Source organism: Terrapene carolina, unplaced genomic scaffold (genome assembly GCF_002925995.2).
Source record: "Terrapene carolina triunguis isolate 2854851 unplaced genomic scaffold, T_m_triunguis-2.0 Scaffold68, whole genome shotgun sequence".
Taxonomy (NCBI): Eukaryota; Metazoa; Chordata; order Testudines; family Emydidae; genus Terrapene; species Terrapene triunguis.
Genome location: NW_020664419.1, coordinates 49,118,044 through 49,144,995, shown reverse-complemented (window position 1 = coordinate 49,144,995; position 26,952 = coordinate 49,118,044). Strand labels below are relative to the sequence as shown.

Here is a 26,952-nt window from a genome sequence, read left to right as displayed (position 1 = left end):
AACAATGTTCAGCTTAAAACCAAGACATTTTTATACAATTTTAAAAACATTCACTCAAATTTTGCAATCTTTACTCAAGCAAAATACTCTGCAGAATTGTGCCCATTGGTTTTTATGCTAACCTTTTATCTCCTGTAGCATATACAGTTTAATGGTACAAAGACATGTGGTAAAGTTTTTTTCTTAATACACATAACCTTGGATAACAGAAATAGATTTGGGTGTGAAAATATTAATAGAATTTGACTAGATTTAATAAAAGGTGTTTAAGGTGTATTTCAGTTGGCTCTAGACATGTGAAGTAGGTTTAATATAAAGCATTTAAAAGATGAAAGGTGACCTGCAAAAGGAGAAAATTCAGGTTTTGTGCCAACATTACTTTGATATTTATTTGTATTATGGTAGCACTTAGAGACACACTGAGATTGGGGCCGCATGGTATTTAACACACCTTTTCCCCCTACCCCCAACCCAAAAGTCCCTTCCCTGAAGAGTTTAGTCTAAACAGGCAAGACACACAGAATGGAGTATATTGAAGAGATAAACAAGCAGTGTGAATATTGTGATGGCTTGGAAATATGTTAGTTTCACAATATTTGTGCTTTTGACATAGGATTTTGGTAGGAAGAGATGAGCTAAATACAAAGACTAAGAAAAAAAGAGGAAGATATTGAAAGGAGGGAGGGAAGTTATATAGGGAGAGGAACATGGAGAGCAGGTAGAGTGAGGCTGAGGTGAAATGGATGCTGAAGGGGCAGTGGTTTGGAGCAAGGAGCAATGAACCAGTCAGCTGAAGAGAGAGAATCTCCAGAATTAAAAGATTTAAAAAGAAGTCCTAAGAGGTTTTTGTTCCTGGCTTTTAATTTTTTTTTTAAATATATAAAAGTTGTCTTCCAGCTTCTTGTTGGGTTTTAATTCTCTTACTTTTTAGACATGACAGGAATTCTCATGTGGTCTTCCATGATTTCATTGGAGATCTCAGGTGTGTGTTGTGGTCTGTCTAAGCCCTTACTATAGGGGTGAGGAATGTTAAATATTTAACAGCCACATCTTTTCTTCCATAAGGCCATGTTTACACTAGAGTGCTTACAGCAGCACAGCTGTACGGCTCTATTTTGAAAGGAGAACTCTCTCCCATTGAAATAATTAAACCACCCCCAACGAGCGATGGTAACTATGTTAATGGGAGAGTGTCTCCCGCCAACATAGCACTGTCCACACTGGCACTTCTGTCGGTGTAACTTATGTCACTGACAGGGTGTGGTTTTTTTACTCCCTTGAGCGACTTAAGTTATACCGTACAAAAGTGTTAGTGTAGACATAGCCTCAGTTTATAGGGCGTTTGTTTCTTTTTTTCTGGGGCAGGGGTTTATTGGTTTATTAACTCAATGTTTTAAACAGTGTTTCAGTAGAAACACTCCCCCACTTATTTAGGCCTATGTCCTGCAAACATTATGCACTGGCTTGATTTTGTGCATGTGAGTAGCACAGTATTCATGTGTATAAATGATATATATTACAGTACTGCCTAGAGGCCCCAACTGAGATTGAGGCTCCAGTGTTCTAAAAATTTTACAAGCACCTATTGATACACTGCCTGTTCCAGAGAATTTAGAAATTAAGACAAAGGGTGGGAGGAGAAACATGTCTATATTGCAGCTGGGTATGAACTTCCTAGACCAGAGAGACAGACTTGTGCTAGTGTGGCTCAAGATAGCATGCTAAAAATAGCAGCATGGGCATTATGGCTTCGGCAGAGACAAAGGCTAGCCATCCAAACTCAGACCCCAGGGCTAGGGTTAGTTGGGCTTGAGAGCCCAAGCTGCTTACCAAGCAGCAACATCTACGCTGCTATTCTGAGGCCTGGTACAACTACATTGTTCAGGGGGGTGAAAAATCCACACCCTTGAGTGGTGCACTTAAACTGACCTAACCCCCAGTGTAGACAGTGCTAGGTTGATAGGAGAATTCTCCCATTGACCTAGCTACTGCCTCTCAGGAAGGTGGATCATGAACACTGACTGGAAAATCCCTCCCAACAATGTAGGTAGCGTCTTCACTGAAGCGCTACAGCAGCGCAGCTGCAGTGGTGCAGTTGCACTGCTGCAGAGTTTTAAGTGTAGATAAGCCCTTAGTGTGCTGGGTTGAGCCCTGCTAGCATGAGTTCCCGGGCTGGGAAGCTCATTCCCAGCTGCAGTGTAGACATACACACAGAGGCCTAGAACTCAGTAGACCTGGGTTATATTCCTGGCTTTGCTGCTGACCAGCTATATGACCTTCAGCCTTTGTTGCCTGTTCCCTTCCCACCTTTTGTCTCCCTGTCTGTTTAGATTGTAAGCTCTTCAGGGCAGGGACTGTCTCTTACTATGTGTTTGTACAATGCCCAGTGCAATGGGTTATTGATTTTGTCTGGGGCCTCTACGTACTAAAGAAATAAGTAAAAAGAGGTGAAATGCCTTGAGGCCATACAGCAGATCTATGCCTGACCCAGGAATGGAATTCAGGACTCTTGACTCCCAGTCTGGTGCCATGTTTATTAGACCATGCTACCTCCCAAAGCAAAATGTGCATTTAGCTTTGCATGACTGGGGCCTGATTCAAAGCCTAATGAAGTCAATGTGAGGCTTTTCACTAACTTCAATGAGGCTTTGGGTTAGGAGGTTTCATTAATTTGATATCTGTGATTATTTAATTATTTGTATTACAGTAGTGCAAAACGACCCCAGAGGAGATCAATATCTCATTGTGCAAAGCACTGTACAAACACTTCGGGCTACTCTACACTGGAAACTTACATAACCATACCTATGCCCTGGTCTACACTACAAACTTATGTTGGTATAATTACGTTTCTCAGGGGTGTGGAAAATCCACACCCTGAGTGATGTAGTTATAGCGACCTTAACACACACACACACACACACCCCCGTAGACAGCACTGTGTTGGTAGGAGATCTCCCGCTGACATAGCTACCACCTCTCACGGAGGTGGAGTTATTAGCCGACAGGAGCACTCTTTCCCATTGATTTCGTGTCTTCACCAGAAGCGCTACAGTGGCGCAGCTGCACTGGTACAAGTTTGTAGTGTAGACCTGCCCTCAGGGAAGTGGAGTACCTACACTAAGGGGAGAAGCTCTCCCATCAGTGCATGTAGTGTCTTCAGCTGCGCCATTGCAGCGTTGTAAGTATAGACAAGCCCTACATCTCTCAGGTGTTCTGCTGTAGCTTTTTTCAGTGTTGACCTACCCATAGTGAGTGACAATCCCTGCCTCAGAGAGTTTATGCCGTATTAGTTTTCTAGTTGTCCATAGAAGTTTCCAAGAAAAAGGGATAAAAAAGATATAGATTGTTAATATTCAACAGCAAAAATAATGCATGGGGGGGGGGAGGTGAGGGAGAATAAATGTATTTCCGCTGTTTCCATTTTTAATTAATGATGAATGGAATTGGTAGAGAGGTTCAGTTGGCCACCAGAGGGAGATTATTCAACTCAACAAATAAAAACACTGAAATTGATGAAGTCTGAATGAATATATGCCACACTTGACTTTTTAATTTAAAAAGTTTATTGTGACTTTATAAAAAAACAGTTTAAAAAATTGTGGTGGTTATTACTAATAGAATTACTTCATGAAAATGAACTTGGATTGAGGCATGGGAAGTTGACTGGCTGATATACCAGAGATATTGCAATTCCCCCCTCCCAGTAATGGCCAGGTCTCACAACTCTGTGCAGGTGTACCCCTCTATGGAATCCCCTTGACTTCAGAGTGATTCTGTACAGGTGCAGTGGTCCACCCATGCAGAACAAGTAGAGCCAATGACAGGGGAGCAAAGGGAGAAGAACTGAGCAGAGCAGCACCTATCCTACCAGACTTGGGGCTGGTTATCAGGTAGGTGTTGTGATAACTAGACATAGATGGCAGATGAATATTTTATTTTTCTTCTCATAGGTATCATATTGGGGGTCCATTGGGTATCTGGGTCTGCCATTTATAATGATGTCACTACAGACAATACTGGTCCTCCTTGCCGTTTCTGGCCATGCCATCACCACCATACCTGTTACCCAGCATTGAATGAATCTGTAATGTTTCTCTCAGGCATATGTCTTTTTAAGAGATTTATGTGCTTCCATTGGATTTAGAATGGTGATACAGAATTAAAAGATTGATCAAGTTAGTCACTCTACTAGAGTTTAAATAGAGAAAGTTCCTCTCAAACTGCAAAGGGAATTTTAATGCCTGTCTGCATGTCTTGTGAAGCAATATTCACCTATTTTTTGTAATAGAGATCACATATTTTTCATCAGTGATTTCTAATGCTGTTCATTTGTGATAAGATTTGATTTAATGGACCAGACCATTGGTCCATCAAGTTTCATATCCTTGTGTATGCCTGATCATTATTAATCAACTATGCCATGGTGTTTTCATGGAAGAGGAAAAGTTTCTTCCTGTTCCATGTTGCAGTTTATGTATGCCCTGACATACGAGATTGGATATTCTCATTTTAGAATTCATGACTAAAAATGTTGATTTGTCTTAATGTTACCCAACCAGTAGCAATAAGTAGCTTAACTTCATGCATGAAATTGCATCCTATTTCCCATGTAAAAGAGGTTTAGTATTTTCCATTTATGAACACAGTTCATTTATCTGACCCCTTTCCACCAACAAATTTATTTTTGAATGATTGGCTCTATACCATGAATAGATAATTTTAAAGCAATCTTTTTCACCTCATAAAATGAAGTATAGATACAGGTTGGAGATGTGGGAAAATGGTTGCAGTTGAATAAAACTAGATTGCTAAGAAGAAAACAGTCACCCAAAAGCAATCCACACCAGTCTTCCACCTGACTGAAACAAAAGGCAGACCTTGAGGGGCCCAGTTATGACTCATGCCTTTCCTTTTCTGAATGTGTTTGCCCTTGACAATAACAATGCCTTTCAGACAAGATTGACTCCTCTTAGCACCCTGTGGATATAGTCTGTCTCATTCAAATTTAATTTTTGTAGGAAGCATTAACTGTCTGCTAACTACTTCATTACTATCTCATATGCAATAGCCTGTAAAGTTGACAATGCTGTGGAAAATGTAACAAACAAGTAACTGTGAATGTTCCACAGTAGTTGATGCTTCCACCCTCCATACAAATAGTTGAATGCTGTACATAATTGGATAATCATGAAGCCGTATCTAGTTAGCTAGTGTATTGTTGATTTTAAACAAAAGTTTTAGAAGTGATCAGCCTCATATAATTTCATATTTGATACTTTACTACTGGAGAATATGCGTCTATGCCAAGCTTTAGGAGAAAGGAGTGCATGTCTGATTAATGTTGTGACCTGTCCAACACTAGACATCTTTACAAAAATGCTACATAGTTTCATTCAGAACAAGAGGCATTTATGCCTTTGACCCAGAGATACAGTATAATAAATTATCTTTGATAATGATTTCCCTAGGAAAGCAAAGAACAGTTAGGAGTAGGAAAAAGGAAATATGACCTAGGTGTTCACGGTTAAATTCACAGTTCTGCAGAGGAAACTGCCTGCCAGCCTTTGAAGTCAAATGGGGGAGGGAAGCCGCAAAAGCCAGTTTATTTCAAACTGGAGGAAAGGCTACACCTTTTAAAAATGCAGAGTGAAGTAAAAGCAACAGCTATGTTGGTGGTTCCTCCCTTTTTGAATGTTTATTGTCAAAGATGGAATCAACACTGGCTGCTAGCCAAGCATGTCTGTATAACAAACACTATTGTCTGACCAGAGCTAAATCTTTTCTAAATAGACTCTACACTTAAAGCCATAAGCCTCTGGTATCTCTGCCCTCTAATAAATACTAACATTTTCCTCATCTGTACTTGGCACTGGAGAGGGAGAAACTACTCAAGAGTTTTACCATTGAGCTATTCATTTCACCAAACTATTTACAGCAACATGTTTGTGTATTTTAAAATTTTAAGCTTTACAATAGGGCCCATTGTTCAGTTGTGTGCAGAACCATATGTGCAACTAAACTCCTTAACTGTGCCCTGTGAGAGAGAAATTGTTCTTGGGTAACATTTAAAAAAAAATTGACATTCTACCTTACATTGCTTTTTGTCCACCAGCACTTGATAAATGCAGAGACTTCATATGACTCTCAAATACTACAGCAACTGTAAATACAAATCTATACATAAATGTAGTATTTGATAGTGTCACCTTTGTCTGTAAGGCAGCATTTACAGTCTACAATTGGCCATAGTCCCTAGGTACTGATATCTAATGAATGATTTTAGACAGATTATATAGCTATTAAAGAGTTCTTAATTTCTTTATTTGTAATTATGCAAATATATACAATAAACAGATTTATTGTGATGCCATAGTACACCTTTCAGTCTTGCACATGAAAGCATTGACTCTACTACTTTGAAATTCTTTCCTCTTGCTTCAGTTTAGTGATGTATATAATGAAGGGATTTTTTTGTATTAAATCCTACATAAATTATTTGTCACATTTGTATAATACTATTCATGGGGCTGCTTTGAATTTTGCTAGTGTAGAACTATTAATAGTGGCTCACTTTTGACACCTTCCACTATCCTGTTTGATTTAAGTACACAGACTTTTACCTGGCATTGTTCCTTTCTCTGTCTCATGGAGTGACACAAAATAGCTCTCTTCATCAGGCTTGCCTGACTTTACATATGTTAAGGACCTCTTCAAAATGGTCAGAAACTTGTTAAATTCTTGCCCAGTGGGCCGATTTCATTGTTATGGGCAAGTTTTGAAATGACTGTTAAGGAAGGAGGCCTCGCATATTCTCAGAGTGGTGTGTTGGAAAGAAAAGGGAAGTTTACATAGGCGTTTTAAAATGTTTGCATCTGTGCTTGTAGAACTGATTTGGCTCCCTGGAGCTTATGAAATGGAAGTAAGTGGAAGATAAGGGATTTCTCAAGTAACTCTTGTAGTTTGTGGTAACTTGTAGTTTATATAGGATCACAGATGACTGACAGTTCCTGGAAGTGGACAGTCTAACGATTAATGTTGGAGGAATTATAGACTGAACAGAGGTCAAACCTTAGTACACTCTGATGTATAGGCAGGAAGGTTTTCCACACAATGGGGGGTGTGGTGGGAGATCTATTACAAGCCCAAATAGCATTAGGGAAGCAAACAGGGAAAAAATTAATGTGTACTCAGTATTGTGACTTAAGCTTTTATTACTTCTAAAAATATTCAGTCCCTGGAGGAGATATTTGGCTGAGGGAACCTTTTTGCCTTGTACCGGTTCCTTCTCGAAATATTACATGAATGTGCATCTTCTTAGCCAGTGGTATGAATGAAAGGGAAGGATGATTCTGAACACTGCCTGCCAAAAAAAGGCCCTTGTTGTTCTGCTACCTTCTGCCTCCTCCAACAGCTGTAGACTTGGTGCTGTATCGGTAAGGGCTCGTTCCTCCTCCCGATGCGCTGTGCACCATTGAAGTGGGGGGTTAATGAGAACATCTGTGTGTGTGGGGAGGGGGGTATGTGGCCTAGGGACACTCCTGGCGGGAGCTAGTGTTTATGTTGGAGGATGTTGTAAACAGCCTCCGGGAGGAGTAAGGAGCTTCTTGAGGTGGGTGTGTTGGGGAGGCGGGCGGTAAGGGGGTTGGGGGGGAGGGAGGCTGGTGGACTGTAAGGAAGCCGGGGGGTCTTAGAGGACTTTGAGGAGGCTGGGGGGCGCTGTGTGTTGGGGGAGACTGGGCTGTGTGGCTGACTGGGGGGGGGCGGCTCTGAGGAAGCTGCCTGCGGGTTGGGGAGGAGGCTGGGGGCTCTAGGGAGCCGGGAGGAGGCTGACTGAGGGCTGTGTTTAAAAACTAGCAGTGCATTTGGGGAGGGGCAGGGCTTGTGCTCGGGAGGCTGCTCTGTCCTGTCTTTGCAACCTGGCGGGAGGGGACGAGAGGGGGTGCCTGCCCGTGTCGCCTCGGGCGGAGGGAGGCGCAGGTAGTGTGCACGCGGCGGGCCGGGCACTGCGGACCTGCTGAGGTGGGGAAAGCAGCAGCGCGGGGGGCCTCTGTCCCGTGCGGTCCCGCCTGCACTGGCCACTGCCCCAGCCCTGCCCGGAGAGCCCGGGGCCACCCGCCGGCTGGGAGCCGAAGGTAAGGAGCCTGCAAGTCGGTGCGGGGGCATCTCCACCCGGCTGCGGGGGTGATCTGGCTGCCGCGGGACGCGCCCCCCTGGGGAGGGGGCCATTCTCCGGAGGGGCCCCCAGTTTCCATCGCCCCGTGATGCGGCAAGGGAGCCGCTCTCCCCGGGGACAGCGGGCACCGCGCTCCGTCTCCCAGGGCCCGGCGGCGCGGGAGCCCCCAAGAGCCCGGTAGTGGCGCACAAGCCCGGCTGGGAGCCGCGACCCTAGCGCCTGTCCCCGGGCTGCAGTCCCGAGCACCCCACTTCCCGGCCCCCTGGGGCTGGGCGCTCGCTCTGCCCTGACCCGCGGGCACGGGAGCTGGCGGCCCCCGCCTGGGCTGTCGCGGCTGCGATTTGGGATCTGCCGGCTACTGTCAGTTTCTTGGCGTTTGAAGCAGTGGAGGGTGGGGGTGGCGGAAGGGGACTTAGTTTAAAATAGCAACGGCAAGTGGCGAGGGGAAGCAGCGAGCGCCGAGTCTGCAGGGGTCGGAGCTGGGGGGGCTTCGCCTCCCGCTGCAGCTTGAGCCTGGCCTCCCCCTTTTAAAGAGGTAATGTGCCGTTCCTTGTAGCCACTTAACCGTTAGGACTTGGCTGCAAGGGAGGTTAATTGGACGTTGATACCTTATTACTGCTGCTGTGAGCTAAGAAAGCCAGGTCTGTTTGAGCTGCGTTTGCTCCAACTGTTCACAGACTTCTCCTGTGCTACTTGACATACGAGATGGCATCACATTTGATCCCATTCACTCAACAAACCTCCCATTGGTGAGTTGTTACATGTGCACTTTGTTGTCAGCTGGCCCTTGGACACAAGGCCTGCCTGAAATGCAGGTGGTCCCTCTAAGATTAGAATGATCTTTTTAAGCTAGTCTCCACAATGACTTGGCCTTGAAATAATAGGTTTAAGAAAGGATTTCTGTTGGCAGTGTGTCTGGTATTTAGAATTGAGCATTGAGAAGGGGTTTTGCCTATTGTTTGCTATACATGCTTGTTGCTATGAAATGTAAGTATACTCATGGTTTTAGCTTGTAATTATTAACCCCCTTTTATCATTAAAAAAACACTTTATGATAATGAGAAGGAACAATCAATATCAGTTCTTCAGAATTCTTCTTCAGCTGATAGAACATTTGACAGATAAGATCACCTTTTAAAAATGTGCATGTATGTATATTTAAATTTTCCTCATTAATCTGTGTCAGAATAAACTGGGCTATGTGTGGAATTTTGTTTTTACAACTCTAGCCTTGTGACTTCTTGAACACTTTTTCTTGAAGTATTTTCTCTGGAAACTTGTTTCCAATGAGTGTGCTGTAAGCTTTAACAAAGAAGAGTGTTGTTCAGGAGCCAACAGGTGACGGGGTGAAACCTGAGTATATGTGTACATTGGAGTAAAGTCTGGCTGCTGTTTCCTACGGTCGTTGTTTAAAATAGAAATTAAAAAAAAAATCAATAGGAGACTGTAAAGGGCTAGATCTCTTTCTCGCTCTTTTAAAATCTGTGTACCCCATTATGGAAGATAAAAATCTTATTAGAACAGTGCTTCCTAAACTATTGGTTCTTGTATAACCACAGCATGCAGTTTGTATTTATATCCCAAGATGGAGCCAAATAACATAGCCCAAATCAGACATTTTGGCAAAAACAATGCTTTGTCATAGTGTTTCCTCCTTTTGTTAAATTTAAGCAGTCTGTCTTTGCAATATCAGAAGGCATTATTCATGAAAATAAAACAGTCTGAAATCACGAAAGAAAGTAATGCCAGATTTCCAGTGCGAAAAATTATCTTTATTTTGGCAAGTGTGTGAGTGTGGGGGGAGTGGAGAGGAGGGAATTACTTGGTGCACATACTTAGATTAGGCATTATTTAGAAAAAGTAGAAAACACATCAGCTTGATTTACTCTAACGCCAATCAACATATAGTTAGCAATGAATACACTGTAGAGGTCTTTGAATTCTGCTGTATGTCTTTATCTAATAAAGTACAGTACTGTTTCTTTGAAAGTTCACTAGATATTCTGTACATGCAAATAAGTTAAACCTCTGAAGCAGCTGTGACAGAGTCCTGATAATGTCCAACACCTAAGTTGTAATATTTGGAACTGGGTCCAAATTTCTTTGTACTGGGTCCCAAATCTGGTATCAAATGTTTTGCTAGATTTCAAAAATTACATTATTTTTAACGGGGAAGCAGGAAAACAAATTACTCCAGTTGCGGCAGTAGTGGGTTTTTCTGGTAATGCTTATATCGTTATTAGAAACGCACTGAATAATCCTGATATTGGTTTTTGGTTGTATTGCTACTACAGACTCTTGCTCCGCTTTAGGGTGAATTATCATATGAGGTAGAACGGTCATCCCATTCACCTGCTTATTTAACCCCTAGTCTTAACCCTTTGGGCTGCAGTTTCGGTGTATTGTGAATGGATGCTTGTGATATTCATCTTGTATTCCCTATAGCCTTGTTAACAAGCAGTTTAACAAAAAAGTTGTTAAACAATTTGCCCTGCAGGACAGAGTTAAACAGCAGGGGTTGGGAAAGGAAATGTGTTACTGGGCTCACAAATCATGACCTCTTCTATCTGGTCAGAGGTGACCATAGAACTTATTCAGTGAGCTGGAAATCCTAACATAAGGATTAGTTTCACACTTGGATTCAACAATTCTGTAATATCCTTTCTCTAGGATGTGAATTTTTTAATATTTTATGTAACAATGGATTTATAATTAGGGATATGGACTCTTCATTCTTAAGAACTCTTCATATTATTAAGTGACCATAGATGACAATAGACTTCAGTTTCACTAGTGTATATCTGTCTAACTTTTTTAATCACATTTTTCTTTAATCCAGTTACACGGCTAATAATTATGAAGCCACTAGTGAAAGATTTTTCTCCTTGTATATTGTGAAGCTTTATTAGTGAGGTAGTGCTTGTAGATCTTAAAAACAAACTTTCTTTATTTTGTAGATGTCATGTAGCATCCCTCCTCAAACAAATAATCTATTTTTTCAACAGCTGTACTCGTCTTAGGATATATAACCATTTTGAAGCCTGTTACTTTGAAGAATGAGTATAACTGCAAAAACCTTTTAGCTCTAATCTGTTGCAGTTTTAATTTGCAAACTGATTTACAGACTCTTAGGAGGGCTAGGAAAGTAGCTATCATTTATTTGTTTATAAATTACTAAAATAGTTCTACAAATAGTTTTCAGATACTTCAGTTCAACATCAGACATTCAGAAACACAATAGTCACAATCCGGTTTATGAATAATGTTTTTGGTATCTGGAATGCACCTCTTCCGTGTTAAGGCTCCCAACCTTCCAATGAATGTAGGTTTAAATGGTAATTTATATATATGGCGGCATGTGTGGTTTGTGATGCTTCTTCCTTGCCCTTACTAAAACCAACATATTGATAGCAACCTTGCCCTTTTCTTTTAGTTTAGTTTTTCAATTTGCAGATCCCAGCTAAGAGAAGGACCTCTCTTTCCTTCACTCCCTCCCAAGAGCTGTTTCAACCTACTTCTTACCCATAAAGGAACTGGAGGTAGAGGGTGTAAGCTTTGAGGTGAATGTGTTAGATGTTTTTTTAAAAATTCCAATGAATAGAAAAATGAGTAGAACTGGAGCTGTTCCCCCAAGTAGCTTGGTCTGAAAGGAAAAATGGCTCTGCTAATCTTCCCCCAATGTCTTGTCCTCTTTTTGGAATTATATAACTCTGGCATCTATATATCCTTGGTGCACTTTGTAAATCTTAACATTACCAAGGACAGCAGTTACCTACACAGAAATAGCACTTGACACTTATAATGCCATCTGCAAAGGGCTTTGTAAAATTAACTAGTCCACATAAACTCACTCATGTCACAAGGTTATCTTCTCCATTTTACAGATGGAGCAACTAAGCAAGAGAGGTTGACTTTTTCTGATGCCACAGGGAATCAGTGTGGGCTTGACTTTCCTAGATTAATAGTTCAAAATTGAGTTTAAAGAACTAGTACATGTTCAGTTCAGTATCATATCAGGAAGTCATGGGTATATGGTACTGGAACCAGGGTTTCTTACGAGTGACAGTGCTGAACACAACCTTGACCTTGTCTACAGTGGCAAATTGGAAACTAATGTGATTGTGAATTCATATTTAAACATGACTTATCTTCACTACCAAGTTTAAACTTCTGGTTCCCGGTGTTCTGCTCAGACAACTAAAATACACCTCTCACTACAAATCAAAGTCTCCTTTAGTAAAGTGAAAAACTGTTTCTTTGCTCAGGTGTTACTGCCAATTATTGATTAAGCTGTAAATAATGTAACACTTGAATTTTAAAATTCTCCCATACCTAAATATTGGATATTTACACAGGGAATTATTGGAACAACCCAGTACTGTGGTTGGGTTTGATTCATATCAATCTTGCTAATGACACACTCTCCTTCATGGAATCAGCTAGTCCATTCTGAATATGGTTGACATTTTTTGTCCACAGAGTAGGAGGTAGACAACCCTGATTCACCACCAGGAAAAGTTCTGTTGACTATGACTTGACGGTTAAAAAGAAGAAAACTTTCTCTGCTGCAATGAAGGCATAAGATTTTTTTGTTAAGATTTTTTTCTTTTTTCAATTTATGCCATCATTGGTCACACTTCAAATGTGATTTCTGTCTCTGATGGTCTGGCATTCTTCAGGCTTAATTTATATGCCAAGATGACCTGTGAGGATAGCACAAAACAAGAGGATGTTAAGGATTTTCCAAATTTATTTTGTGATTTTTTTTTTAAATTGATTTTTATTAAGAAACAATAAGTACAAAACCATGACTGACTGACTGACTTACAGCTTGTATATCTTTCCAAACAGAGATGATTTTCCGTACTGACAGTAGAAGACATAAAATGTCCTACAGGGTTATTTGGAGTGGCCTTGTAGAGCAGTGGTTCCCAAACTTTAGCAACCTGTGACCCCCTTTCACTAAAAGGTCAAGTCTTGTGAACCCCCTCCTAAAAATGAATACTTCCAGGCATTTTCTCCTTTACCTGAGTATAAATGATAAAAGCAGTGATCTTGGAAATATAAAATTTGTTTTTATGACATGTTTGTTACACACTATTAATTATTTATTTATCATTACAGTATTTTTATTACATTATGAAAACACAACACTCTTCCAAGATCTCACTTTCGTAGCTTGTATCACTTTGAATAAGCCTGTTATAAGACAAGGCTCCTATGTTTCATCAAGGAGTATCAGACGTGAAACAGCATGAAGGTATTTAAGAAGCCAACTCAGAGTTCCTCCTACACAAGCATTCAGGTCTTGAGCAGTCCAGGCAAACAACGCACGTTACAACAAAGCTTAAACTTGTTCTTCATAACAATTTGAAAAACAATACTAGCTGCTAATTTTAAAAACAGCAAAAAATATTTACCTCCCTTTCCATTTCGTATAAGGAGTCTTGAAGTTTAAATCTCCTCAGTGTGATCTGCTTAGCTCTTGGAAGTCCAGGGGCTCTGGGCTGCTGGCCCCGTGCTGCCCGGGATCCCTAGGGACAGCTCTTTCTGCCATTAGGGAATTTTTTTCCCAAGAACCCCCTGTAACACTTTGCGAACCCTCAGGGATTCACAAACCCCGGTTTGGGAACCACTGTTCTAGAGGGATCAGTGATGAGCACTGGGCAGATCCCATCTCCTGGCACAAAGCAACAATTTTACCCTTTAGAAAACTGACAACCAGTCTAAGAAAATCTACATGGTAGAGTAGATGTGTACTGATAACTCTATATCTGATCACTGTATGAGAGCCAGTAATATTTTGAGCAGCTACTCATCTTCCCTGTTATATTTCTGAATCAACAGGATTAGTTACAAAGCTGAATATATCCAATTACTGTTCTAGTTTAAGAGTGTGAAGGCCAGAGCAAAGATACTGTCTGAACTCTTCAGTATATTTGCTGATGTAGTTACTCCTTTCATATGAAACTTACTTTAGGCTTGCTATTCCATGGTGCAGTCCAACAATAACTGCTTAATGAAACTGTTGTTAAAAAAAAAAAAAGTAGACTCCATTATTTATGGGTCACTAAGCAGAATTAAATTTTGAAAGGTGACAGTTTGACAAACACATTAACGTATATAATACAGTAATAAGTGAGAAGTAGAAAATTTTAGGTGAGACTTCAAGTAGTTAGTGACACTTTAAAAATATGATCTACCTCAGGGATCGGCAACCCTTGGCATGCGGCTCGCCAGGGCAAGCACCCTGGCGGGCCGGGCCAATTTGTTTACCTGCCGCGTCCACAGATTCGGCCGATTGCAGCTCCCACTGGCTGCGGTTCGCCGTCCCAGGCCAATGGGGGCAGCGGGAAGCGGCGCGGGCCAAGGGATGTGCTGGCCACCTCTTCCCCGCCCCCATTGGCCTGGAGCGGCGAACCGCGGCCAGTGGGAGCCACGATCGGCCAAACCTGCGGACGCGGCAGGTAAACAAACCGGCCCGGCCTGCCAGGGGGCTTACCCTGGCGAGCCGCGTGCCAAAGGTTGCCAATCCCTGATCTACCTCATTTCAAATAAACATCTCACTTAATTTCATTAGTTCTACAGAAGGATATTCTAAAGTAGTGTATATCTAGTACTTGGATCAACTTCCAAAATGACTTGGACTTTAAGTGTGACTCGTAAACATGATACATTGATCTCACAGCTGAGAATTATTTGGATACACCTATAATTGTGCTAGGGGTCAAGATGGGCATCACAGTCCTACAACAACCATAACTAGCAATTGCATCTTTTAGTAGCTACCAGAACATTGAGTTCCCAGCTTTATCCCTCTTGCCTGTTGCTTTATGGGAATAGGAAGAGATCTTGGCTATGTCTACACTACGTCATTTACAGCCACACAGCTGCACGGTTGTAGCACTTCTGGTGAAGATGCGCTAAGACTACAGGAGAGAGCTCTCCTGTCAGCTTAAGTCCTGTCTCTGCAAGAAGGTGGTAGCAATGTTGGTAGGAGAAGCTCTCTGGCCAACATAGCACTGTGTACACTGGTGCTTAGGTCAGTATAACCTATGTTGCTCAGGGGTGTGGATTATTCACACCCCTGAGTGACATAAATTATACTGAAGTAATTTGTAGGGTTGACATAGCCTTAGATCTAAAATTAGATTATTGCTCTTGTTGTACTGGATGATTTTATTTCCACTAACATGATGAGAAAGGAATTTTCTTTGGACAAATTATTTCCTCTGTATCTGCTTTCAAAGGAAATTAGTTTATAGATAAGATGTTTATCTATTTATTTTAGATACCCAAAGTGAACTTTGAGATCTACCTACTGATCATTTTTATAAATTACTTATTCAATAGATGATCACTGCTTTTTTGTTACTTGTTTTAGCAACAGTAATATTCAAGACAATATAATATCTACACTAAATTGCTCCTGACTTTCATTAACACTAGTAATTGAGGACTGAATGAATGCACTGATGTTCATAAAGGTTTTTTTTACATTGAAGACATGAATGAGCTGCACCTGTTTTAAAATGATGACTTACTTAAAAGGTCACAAACTCTGAACAGTAGAAAAGGAAATGAGGTCATCTTTACTTTTGTTAAGGGTGAAGTAAAGTCAAATTTGTTGGTTGGTTGGGCTAAGCTCTGCCTTCTGGCATGCATGCTGTTTTAAAATACTGCGCAAAATAGCAAATGTAGAGGTTTTCCTTCATGTTAACACTTACCTTTCTTTATAATATGCACTAATATAACTTAATTTTAGTTTTAATTTATTCAGGTTTACTAAGTTTACCACTTCAACAAAAACTGAAATAAAATTTTAGGGATTTATTTAACATCTGACATGCTTTGTGAAAATATGCAGTTCTTACAGTGGCTTGGATAGGAGATCTACTGTTGTACTTAGAATAATGAGTTATGATGTAAGCAATCTTTATTACAGTGCTGCTGTGCACTGCAATAAGAGTCTGTTGGCATCTCTAAAAAACAGTGTTTTTTCAGGATTTATAACTCTGTTATTCTAACTAGCAGTAGGCTAAAATTAGTGGATAAATTCTCAAGGCATGTGTAAACTTCATTATTCATGATTTTTGTTTTGGAACCTTTTAGTATTGTAGCAATAGCAAAATGGAATAGTCAGTTTCATCTTTTTGTGAGGGTAGGAAGGTATGGACTAGCTCAACAATGGCTTATGATAAATGTGTATCTTAAAAAAGGATACATAGTAATTAAATGATGTCTACTGCCATTTGCGTTGGATGCTTGAAGGAGGAAAAACTCTGATACTGTACCTACGGCATTGTCTGCCATGAGAATTTAAGTCCTTCTTCCACCACTGGTCTAGCACTGGTACAACTTCTTTGATATTGGCAATGGTGGGACTGGTAATGTGTCCAGCCTCAGGTACACCTCTACCCCGAAATAACGCGACCCGATATAACACGAATTGGATATAACGCGGTAAAGCAGCACTCGGGGGGGGGGGGAGGGGCTGTGTCCTCCGGCGGATCAAAGAAAGTTAGATATAACGCGGTTTCACCTATAACGCAGTAAGATTTTTTTTTGGCTCCCGAGGACAGAGTTATATCGGGGTAGAGGTGTATTATACTGCTGTGATGTTTAGACCTGATTTGAGAGGGCTTAAGTACCATGCTGGTAAAATTTTCTATGCATGATCCAGCATCCATGGAGTTGCATCAGCACTTAGGCCAATGATAATTGCCTGAAATTCTGAATGCAAATGCAGTTTAATCGTGCAATGCTATACTGTTGGAGGAAATGTCTTCTTAATCACAGGTGGTCAGGATGATTGTCCTGCGAAGACACTAATTAATTTTACTAAAGATCAGTATTTCATGCTATGCATATAATCTAAATTCCCAGTGACGTATCAATAGAAGCATCTCCCCTTCATGATGTATTTTATAGCAATCACTTTGCCACAATAGTATTTCAAATATTTAACTTGGTTGATGCCCTTCTACCCCTGCCCCAAGATCACTTCTGTGAGGCTTTTCCTGTTTTGTTAACTCTTTTGTAATCTCATCTTTTCAGAACAATTTCTTGATGAACTGCAACTGAATAGCTGACACTGCACACTACACTATGCCTTTGGAGATGGAGCCAAAAGTTAACAATCTTACCTTTGGGTGTCAACGAAGCTCAACATCCGATGACGACTCTGGCTGTGCCTTGGAAGAATATACCTGGGTTCCGCCAGGTCTTAGACCAGAACAGGTAGGAACTGAGACTCTTATTTTTAAAATTAATCAAAATAGCTATAATTTCATCTCTTATAAATATCATGTGTTGCCACTGTCGAAAGACTTGTTGTATAGCTTCCTAATAAGATGTAAGTTAAATGTATTTTAGCGGATTTTTTTTTTTTTAATGACCTATCTTAATGAAATGAAACTATTTCTGGCATTGCTTTATAATTGTTTAACTGTACATATTGCCACTTATTCACGCAATGATTTCTCTCTTGCATGCCTTCTGGAGTTGACTTTTACAGTTGGAGGGGAGAGGAGTTTAGGACTGTTCCATTTTTTGTTTTGGATGGTTGTTTTTCCTCAACTAAACTGCCTAAAACTGAAAATGAAACCTAAGTATAAGAAAATAATGGTAATGGAAATAGGACAGTGACACTAATTGCTAAGGGAGCAAGTTGCTATGTTGATAAAATGTTCAAAAATAGGTTCTTAAATAAAATTCTAGTTAAAAAGAAGATCCAGCAACAGTACTGCAGGATCTGGTATAGATGATTCATAAGGTGTTTGACTAGCATTGAGTTCTGTTATTCCTGTATAAATGGGTAGGGTGACTACTAGACTATGTGTAACATGTCATGGGACCTGAGCATCTCTAGTTCAGGTGGCCTGCTGATGTATGAGGAGCAAAAGATCTACTTTTTGTTTTCCAGAGACGTTCTCTTCATGATTAAATTAAGAATAACAAGCCACCAAGATCCATATATGATGCACCATCTTTAAGGAAGATCCTTTTATCATAAACTAAATACACTAAACAACCTTGAGGGACATGGGGAAGGGGGGACAACTAGCTAACAGCTACTTTAAACTCTTAAGGGAAATGCAGCAGAAATCACTCATTCTAGGTACCACAGGCTTAAAGATATTTTCATACAGATGACGACATCAGTGGCATTTTGATTAGTATTATGTGAGACATGGGCATAGAGCAAATTAACCCTAGAAGTTTCCTTCTTACTGCATGTTCTGCTTTGTTCCTTGCAAAGAAAGTCTGTTGGTTAGTGGACTTAAAAGTAAACTTAATTGAAACTCATTGATGTTCAGTTCTGTGTCAAAACCTTAGTGATTTGTACTACTTTTTCCACTTAACTTGATTGAGGAAGTAGTGATTCTTTTTTCATTTGTTTTAACTAAAATGCCTAGTAAGTGATTGACCAAGGCATCATTTAAATACAGATAGCAGATAATATTGTCTGCAGCAATCAGCTCTTATTTATAGCCTCAGGCCTTGTGACAAGCTGGAAACTGTACAGGAAAAATAATAAATCTGTAGCTGTTCCACAAAAATATTTTTTGCCATTGGGCTTTGTCATAGCATTCTTTACAGTTTTCCTGTCATAAGTTTCTACTGATAAGATGAAATAAAGACAAGCCTGAGAAGACTTTCAAGAAGGCATAGTGTGTTTTGCTTTCCTGGTCAAACGCAAAAACCCTGTGAAAATTTTCAAAGTGAATTTGCATCTGGTTGAAATGTGGCTGGAGCCAACCTCCTCCTCCCAAGAGAAAGATGACTTTAGCTTCTTACCAAAAGCTCACATGGTAGCAATGAAAGCTGATACTTGTGAAGAACCTGATCAGCAGGAGATGACAAAACAGCTTTTGTCTCAGCAATGTGTAAAATGCACTGAGCAAATTAAATTTGTTTATGTAGTAGTTGTTTTTAGTACAGCTTCACACATTTTTGTGTGGTAAACTGCAGAGGGAAATTTGGAATTTCAGCAGGCTTCTTGACCAAACCTAAAGGGGGTGGAAATAATGATAGCATTAAATGTGCATAATTTATGATACCCGTAATTGTCACTGCAAATTGCATTCCAGAAAAGCAATTCAGCAGCTGGGCGCTAGTTGTAGCAGAGACAATCTAGTTCTGCTGCGTTAGCTCATCTGGTCCTCATATTACCTAGAGGAATGCAAATGCTGTCACAGATCTAATGTAGCATATCTTAGTTCCTTTGTAAATTAGACTTAAGATAAGGCACTGGTTGAAGGACATTTACAATGTTTGGGTCATGTGTACCCCTCTGGTATTAATTCTTAATACCTCCTATTCAGGTACAGCTATACTTTGCCTGTTTGCCGGAGGAGAAGGTCCCTTACATTAACAGCCCTGGAGAAAAACATAGAATTAAACAACTTCTGTACCAGTTGCCACCCCATGATAATGAGGTAACTATGTGGCCATGTATCCATTAACTATATGCTTCTTTTTAAGAAGGAAGGATTATCTTCCTGTGGACATATTACAAGTCTAAAATGTCACATGCAATGACATCTAACCCATAAAGATAGCATAGTGTGTACATTGTCAAATCCATTGTTTAGCTGTTCATTTCAGTTGTATTCAGATAAGAGCTGTCTAGGAGGTCATTGCTTTCTCTTGTTAAGACGGTGGGCAGTCAGTGCAATAAACTTAACACAAGTTGGTTTTATAGTGTTTGCAACCACCCACCAATTAACAGGAACCTACACATTTCTGAGATTTCATTGTAATAGAAAGGATGCTTTGTGGCAGTAAAATGTTTGAAGCCTAGACATGATTCTGTGTATTTTAGGGTAGAAGTCGAAGTAACAATCATTTTTGTAAAAAGGAGTCAGGACTTAAGTTCTTGTATATACTGCAGTATATATTGTATGGTTATCGTCTGCAAATCCAAAAACCATACATCCAAACACATTAACAAATATAATTTGGCAGCAATTCTATTTTTAGGTAGCAATAGTTTAGCACACTATTGATTTGCTTATAATACTTTAACAAAGAATTCACATAAACTTTCTCTTTGCGTATCTGGTGTTGTAACGTGGAGGAGTTAAAATATATATTGTAGGAAATATAAAGGAAATCTTAGGAAGGAGTTGAATAGGGATGTTGATATTTTATCAAATATATTTTAGTTACTACTGAGAAGTAAATAACCAGTAGCTTGGTGTCTAAAGCATGTACTGTCTCTTCTGCTGAAGGTGAGATATTGTCAATCTTTAAGTGAAGAAGAGAAGAAGGAACTACAAATGTTTAGCGCTCAGCGTAAGAAGGAGGCATTGGGACGAGGAACTATTAAACTGCTCTCAAGAGCAGTAATGCATGCAGTCTGTGAACAGGTAACCTTGTGGCAATAGCAATGAAACTAGCTGTACCAACACTGTAGACCTTACATGTTTGTTGATGCTACATATAGGCTCTTGTCTGTCTGTGCTTGTACTCAGTAATACTGATAAAATTCCACATAGGAAGAGAGAAGATAATGGTTTATTTTTTAAAAAGTTAGATTTAATTCTTTCACATGGTGTGGATATACCAAACAATTTTCAGAGTAGGCAATAAGTCAAATTGTAGCCATCTGGCTGTTGTACTAAATCCATACCTGTTTAATACACAGAAGAAAACACCAAGTAAGTACATATGAGTAAAATTTACTTCTGCATCAGAATTGTGTACAATCCAGGATTATTAGAATTGCCCCTTTTGCTATATAAAATGGAATAAGAACTTTAACAATGTATTGGGCTTGGTGTTTTGATTTAACTAAAATAACACCAAAGGCTGGTATTCCTGCAATGGAAGCATATTAACTTTTTTTGGTTGTTTCTAGTGTGGTACAAAAGTAAATGGAGGTGAAGTTGCAGTGTTTGCTTCAAGAGCTGGACCTGGAGTGTGCTGGCATCCATCATGTTTTGTGTGCTCTACATGTGATGAGCTTCTTGTTGACCTAATCTACTTCTACCAAGATGGAAAAATTCACTGTGGTAGACACCATGCTGAACTTCTCAAACCCCGTTGCTCAGCATGTGATGAGGTAAATAACACTTTTCTACTAAACTCATGCTTCCACAGAATCCACCATTAATAGGATAAAATTGTCATGTCCCTTGCTCAATTAAATGAACAACTTTTGAATACTAATATGTATACCCTTTGGCAACAAAGACTGTATCCTAATATCACATATGTAGATGTGAACAACCTCTCCAGTCTCCAAACAGATCTTGTAAAATCAGATACTGGACAAACGTGATGTAGCTGCTTTTACAAGATACACATCTGTGTATCTGAGATTAGAATTGAAACCTAAAGACTGAGTTACAAGGAAAACTTGTACACGTTCCAGAATACTTTTATGACAGCTTACCTACTTTTTAAAAATATATATCCATTTTACTTAGCAAATGTGACAGCCTTCTGTCTTAGCTATGCTGCTACAGGTAATCTTGTATTTTTAACTATTGAAACTGATCAGTTAATACTTCAGATTGACAGTACTGCTGAATTAATATGTAGTTCTTTAAATGTAATTGGTGGTCTGTTAACTGTACCAAAGGAATAAGTTCCTTTTTTACATGCAGTTTTCATGAATCCAACAAGCATTATTAATGCCTGCCTAAAAATTTACTTTTATTTTTTAAGATCATCTTTGCTGATGAGTGCACAGAAGCTGAGGGTCGCCATTGGCATATGAAGCATTTTTGTTGCCTTGAGTGTGACACTATCCTTGGTGGACAGAGATACATTATGAAGGATGGGCGTCCATTCTGCTGTGGGTGTTTTGAATCTCTTTATGCTGAGTACTGTGAGACCTGTGGGGAACACATAGGTAAATATATCCGTCTTAAGTATTAACATTTTACAAGGGTGGTGAGTATTTTATTGAATAAACATGATAATTCACAAGCCAAAAAAGCTTCAGGTTTTGCGTGTGTAACTTTTAACTATTTTAGCCATAAACTAAACAGTCCCTCTTTGACTTTTTACTAGGTGTTGACCATGCTCAGATGACCTATGATGGACAGCACTGGCATGCCACGGAGACTTGTTTTTCTTGTGCTCAGTGCAAAGCCTCTCTGCTGGGTTGTCCTTTTCTTCCCAAGCAAGGACAAATTTACTGTTCAAAAACTTGTAGTTTGGGAGAAGACGTTCATGCCTCTGACTCATCTGATTCTGCATTTCAGTCTGCACGATCAAGAGACTCCAGAAGAAGTGTTCGTATGGGAAAGAGCAGCCGGTCAGCTGACCAGTGCAGACAGTCTCTCCTACTGTCACCAGCACTGAATTACAAATTCCCTGGTCTTTCTAGCAATGCTGATGATACTCTTTCTCGCAAGATGGATGACTTAAGTCTTTCAAGGCAAGGAGCAGGCTTTGTGAATGAAGATTTTTGGAAAGGAAGAGTAGAGCAGGAAATGACCGAAGACCCTGAAGAGTGGGCTGAGCATGAAGACTACATGACTCAACTCCTCCTAAAATTTGGTGATAAAGGCCTCTTTCAGCAGCCCGCTGAAGTAGATGTTACATCAAATGAACACTGGATTTCTGATAATATTGTTAAAAGCAAGTCCGATTTGAAAAAAAATAATCAAAGCTTGGCAAGTAAAAAATATCAGGCAGACATGTATTGGGCCCAGTCACAAGATGGTTTAGGTGATTCTGCATATGGCAGCCATCCAGGCCCTGCCAGTAGTAGAAAAATCCAAGAGTTAGATATGGAGCATGTGGCTTCAGGATACAAACATGACCAGACACAATGGTATGAAGGTTCATTAGAACGTTTGTCTGATCTGAAACAACAAGAGCAAAGTGTTCGAGATTCAATGGATTCCTTGGCTTTGTCTAACATCACAGGTAATTGATTATAGGGAAAAGTAAGCATTTTCCTAGGAAGATTTTTTTTTTTTTTTTTTTTTAAATCCCGAATTAGTAATAATGTATGTGAAGACTTCAGGGAAGAATTTGACCCTTAACTATCTTTTTTTAATTGAAGTACACACTTCCAACCTCCCCTGAAGAAAGAGATACATAGGTATCTGAGGGCAGAATCTGGCTATGTTATTTCCTCCTTTATTTACAAGAGAAACACAGAAATCCACACCACTTGAGATGTTAGAGCTGTCATCAACTTTTGCTGGAGGAACTGTTTTGCACTCTATACTTTAGGTACACAACCTGCCAATTCAAATAATTTTTGTATCAATATTTAACAAATTCATACACTAAAGAAAAATATAAAAAACTAAACACTTTTCAGTCTATAATGATGGTATTAAAGGCTAACTGCAAATAATATTTTTAAATGGGTTTATTTCATGTTTTGCTTTTATATGTATTGAGAATGTTTGAGTGGATGATTTAAAAAATAACATTTCTGAATGTTAGTTTTACACTGTAAACACAAGGCCATTCTGCCCACCCCTTGCAATCTGTTTTACCTTTGAAATATCCAGATTGTCACGTTTGGTATTCCCTGACTTTGTTGGAAGAATTCCTGGAAACATGGAATGTGTATTGTCAACCCTAAGCAGGTGGTGTGGGATGCTAAATCTTTAACAGACTTTTTTTTAAGTGTTTACTAGGCATTGGAGTTCAATAGATGTTTTGAACAGACTAATTAAAAATTCCTTTCACTGTTGATGTCCTAATGTCACTAGTTTTCTACTAATCAATCATAGTTAAGACCTGAATTGCTAATGTAAATAATTTAAAAAAAGACTTTTCAGGCTGCCTTTATACATCTCAGAGAAACAAATGGCACAAGAACATTTTTTTACTTTAAAGTTCACTGTCACAAAGAATAAGTGATAAGCCATGTTTACGCCATAAACCTTTATTAGAAGTTTAATATTTTGAGTCAACACACTTCATTACAAGTTCACAGATTACATTTAACTGATTTTTATTTTTTTTCCTCCTTAGGGGCCTCAGTGGATGGAGAAAGCAAATCAAGGCCATCTTTTTATTCTTTGCAAACTTTCCAGGAGCTGGAGGCAGAGGACTGTGAGAAAATGAGCAATATGGGAACTCTAAATTCTTCAATGCTCCACAGGAGTGCAGAGTCTTTAAAGAGTTTAAGCTCAGAGTTATGTCAAGAAAAGGTGTTGCCAGAAGAAAAGCCAGCACACATGCCTGTACTTAGAAGATCCAAATCCCAGTCTAGACCACAACAAGTAAAGTTTTCAGATGATGTTATTGACAATGGGGATTATGAGAGTGTTGAAATTCGCCAACCTCCAATGAGTGAAAGGACTCGTAGGCGTGTTTTTCATTTTGAAGAACGTGGGAATCGGCATCAGCATCGTCGCAGGAGAAGTAGGAAGTCTCGTTCAGACAATACACTTCATTTAACTACAGAAAGAAGATGTTCTCCAAAAGAGAGACTTCACTTTTACTCACCTCAGGATTATGGCAAATTTATCCAAAATAAAAGCCCTCATGAGGTTCAAGCATACATTCAAAACACAGAACTCTATGGACAGTATGCACATGCTACATCTGATTATGCACTGCGGAACCAGGCAGTTGATAAATTTTTTGGACTGTATGGTGAGGAAGAAGACTCTTGGTGTTCAACTTCATCATCATCATCGTCTGATTCTGAAGAGGAAGGATATTTTCTTGGACAGCCAATTCCACAGCCACGATCACTGAGATACCCATACTATACAGATGACCTTTCCAGTCCAAGCACTGCACTGGCCAGTTCTCAGTTTGGGCAAAGGACAACCAAATCAAAGAAGAAAAAAGGACATAAAGGCAAAAACTGCATAATTTCTTAACCCATTAAGTCTAACAGCAATGGAGACACATTCATATAAACTTTGTAGCTACAGTCTGTAAATGATAACCTTACTAGTGTTTACAGTGTAAAACTAACATTCAGACATGTCATTTCTTCCAATTATCAGATATTGCCAGGTTTTCATAATATATGCTGTGGTTATCAAAACATTGCAGTTTACAGTCTTTCATACAGACTTTGTGTAGACATAAACATTGTTTTGGACATTCATTCCTGTTTAAACATATGAGAGAGGGTGCAATAAGAGTGAACTGAAGATAAAAAAATGCTTGTCCTTCACTGTTGCTTTACGTATTCAGATGGCCGCAATATCTTTGTTTTTACCTTTCGAGAGGAAAAGGGAGGGTTCTGTGGTGTGTTCCTTCCCTGCAACCTCCCATTTTCATTAGAACAATCACAGCCTGGCTTGCCTATTTATACACATCAAACTGGAGTTTTAACCTATTGCTTTTATTTTATTTGAACCCTGATCTGCAGCTTTCCCATTCTTCATTTGTGTGTGCGCCAGCCCTTTAAAGGAACAGAACCTCCAGTAAAAAGAGGCAAATCACAAAATGACATTTCAAATATCTGCAGCCATCGTCCTATCATACAGAACCAGTAAATGGCCCAGACTTCTTTAAAAGATTAAGAATTCCAGGCACCCTTTCAAGGCAATTTTTTATTACCTAAGGTCATCAAGGTTCAGCTGGTTTAGAACTTGACTAGCATGGTTTCACTGTGGGACATGCACGTAGCTGTAACTGACATTTTAATACAAAGTATGGTTTTCCTTAAAAACATCTTTAAAAAGGTGTGTGTGTGTGTGTGGGGGGAAACAGTATCCTAACACTGGAAACCCTTACACGTGCAAGTAACGTCTTCTTTTTAGTCAATGAAACTACTTTATCTAAAGAATACTTGCAAAAGGGTTGAAAGGATTAGGACCATATTTGTATCTTTTGGAACTCATTAGTCCAGATTTTAAATGTATTATTAGCTGCAATTATAAATTGAAAACACATTGATATTTATAATGTAGTATTCCATAGACTAAAATGTATTCATAATTTAACAGTGAAAATATTAATGTACATATTGTACAGTTAAGATTTAAAAACTGATTATTTTTATATCTCTGAATTCCAAGAAGTTTGTTATAATACAAAACTAGATTTATTAGGTGTTTAACAGCAACATTATGGATGAAAAGATTGTTTGTATTTTAGTCAAGGGTTTACATTTAGAAACATTCAAAATTTTATTACTTAGTGAGCCAAAGCTTAATTTTCTCTTCTAGATATTAAAAGCTCTGTATGCATGGCAGGGCTGTGTAAGTGCTCTCTAAACTATGGCCCTTGTAATCTTACAAATGTTTATTTATGGGTCAAGCAAAATGTAAACTGTATAAATGTAAAAAACCACACAAACCTGGAATATATTAGTACAACAAATATGCAACTTCTGTGGATTTTTTTTTTTTAAACAACCTTTGTTATTGCCCTACATTAGAGAACAGTTAATGTTGGGGTTGTGTATGGAACAGGATTGGCACAAAACTTTTAAAAGCTGCTTCTTTCCATCAGTGAATTTTAAATGTACTGTATGTAGGAAGTCTCAATTTCTGCCCTTCAGCTAGCGTGTATATCAACAGCAATTTTGATTTAGTTATAATAAACATATATACCTCTTACAATGCTGCATACCTTAACCACAGGCGGAAGTTTTTGTTGTTGTTACATGAAACATAAAGGGGTAACAAGAAAACATTCTACAAATACATTAGAAGCAAGAGAAAGACCAAGGATAGGGTAGGTCCGTTACTCAATGAGGGGGCGGGGGGGGGGGGGAGGAATAATAACAGAAAATGTGGAAATGGCAGAGGTGCTTAATAACTTTTTTGTTTCAGTTTTCACCAAGAAGGTCGGTGGTGAATGGACGTCTAACATAGTGAATG

The 26,952-nt window shown here is 39.4% G+C and overlaps 1 protein-coding gene across 7 annotated transcripts in view; it reads left to right on the top strand.

Annotated features, from left to right (window-relative positions):
* PRICKLE1 (prickle planar cell polarity protein 1) overlaps positions 1 to 26,688 on the top strand; it is a 115,085-nt gene extending 88,397 nt beyond the window's left edge. For 3 of the 7 annotated variants that reach the window (XM_026648756.1, XM_026648758.1, XM_026648757.1), the window contains 7 exons: positions 17,234 to 17,416; positions 19,504 to 19,617; positions 20,413 to 20,550; positions 21,042 to 21,245; positions 21,854 to 22,040; positions 22,202 to 23,065; positions 24,134 to 26,688. In XM_026648756.1, coding sequence (XP_026504541.1) covers positions 17,285 to 17,416; positions 19,504 to 19,617; positions 20,413 to 20,550; positions 21,042 to 21,245; positions 21,854 to 22,040; positions 22,202 to 23,065; positions 24,134 to 24,993 — 2,499 coding nt within the window. In that variant the 5' untranslated portion in view covers positions 17,234 to 17,284 and the 3' untranslated portion in view covers positions 24,994 to 26,688. Of the gene's footprint in view, positions 1 to 3,847; positions 3,894 to 8,056; positions 8,136 to 8,692; positions 8,712 to 8,739; positions 8,926 to 17,233; positions 17,417 to 19,503; positions 19,618 to 20,412; positions 20,551 to 21,041; positions 21,246 to 21,853; positions 22,041 to 22,201; positions 23,066 to 24,133 lie in introns of those variants that run through there. The other 4 variants (XM_024201193.1, XM_024201207.2, XM_024201226.1 and 1 more) reach the window with 4 other exon arrangements.
* Positions 26,689 to 26,952: the final 264 nt, after the last annotated feature.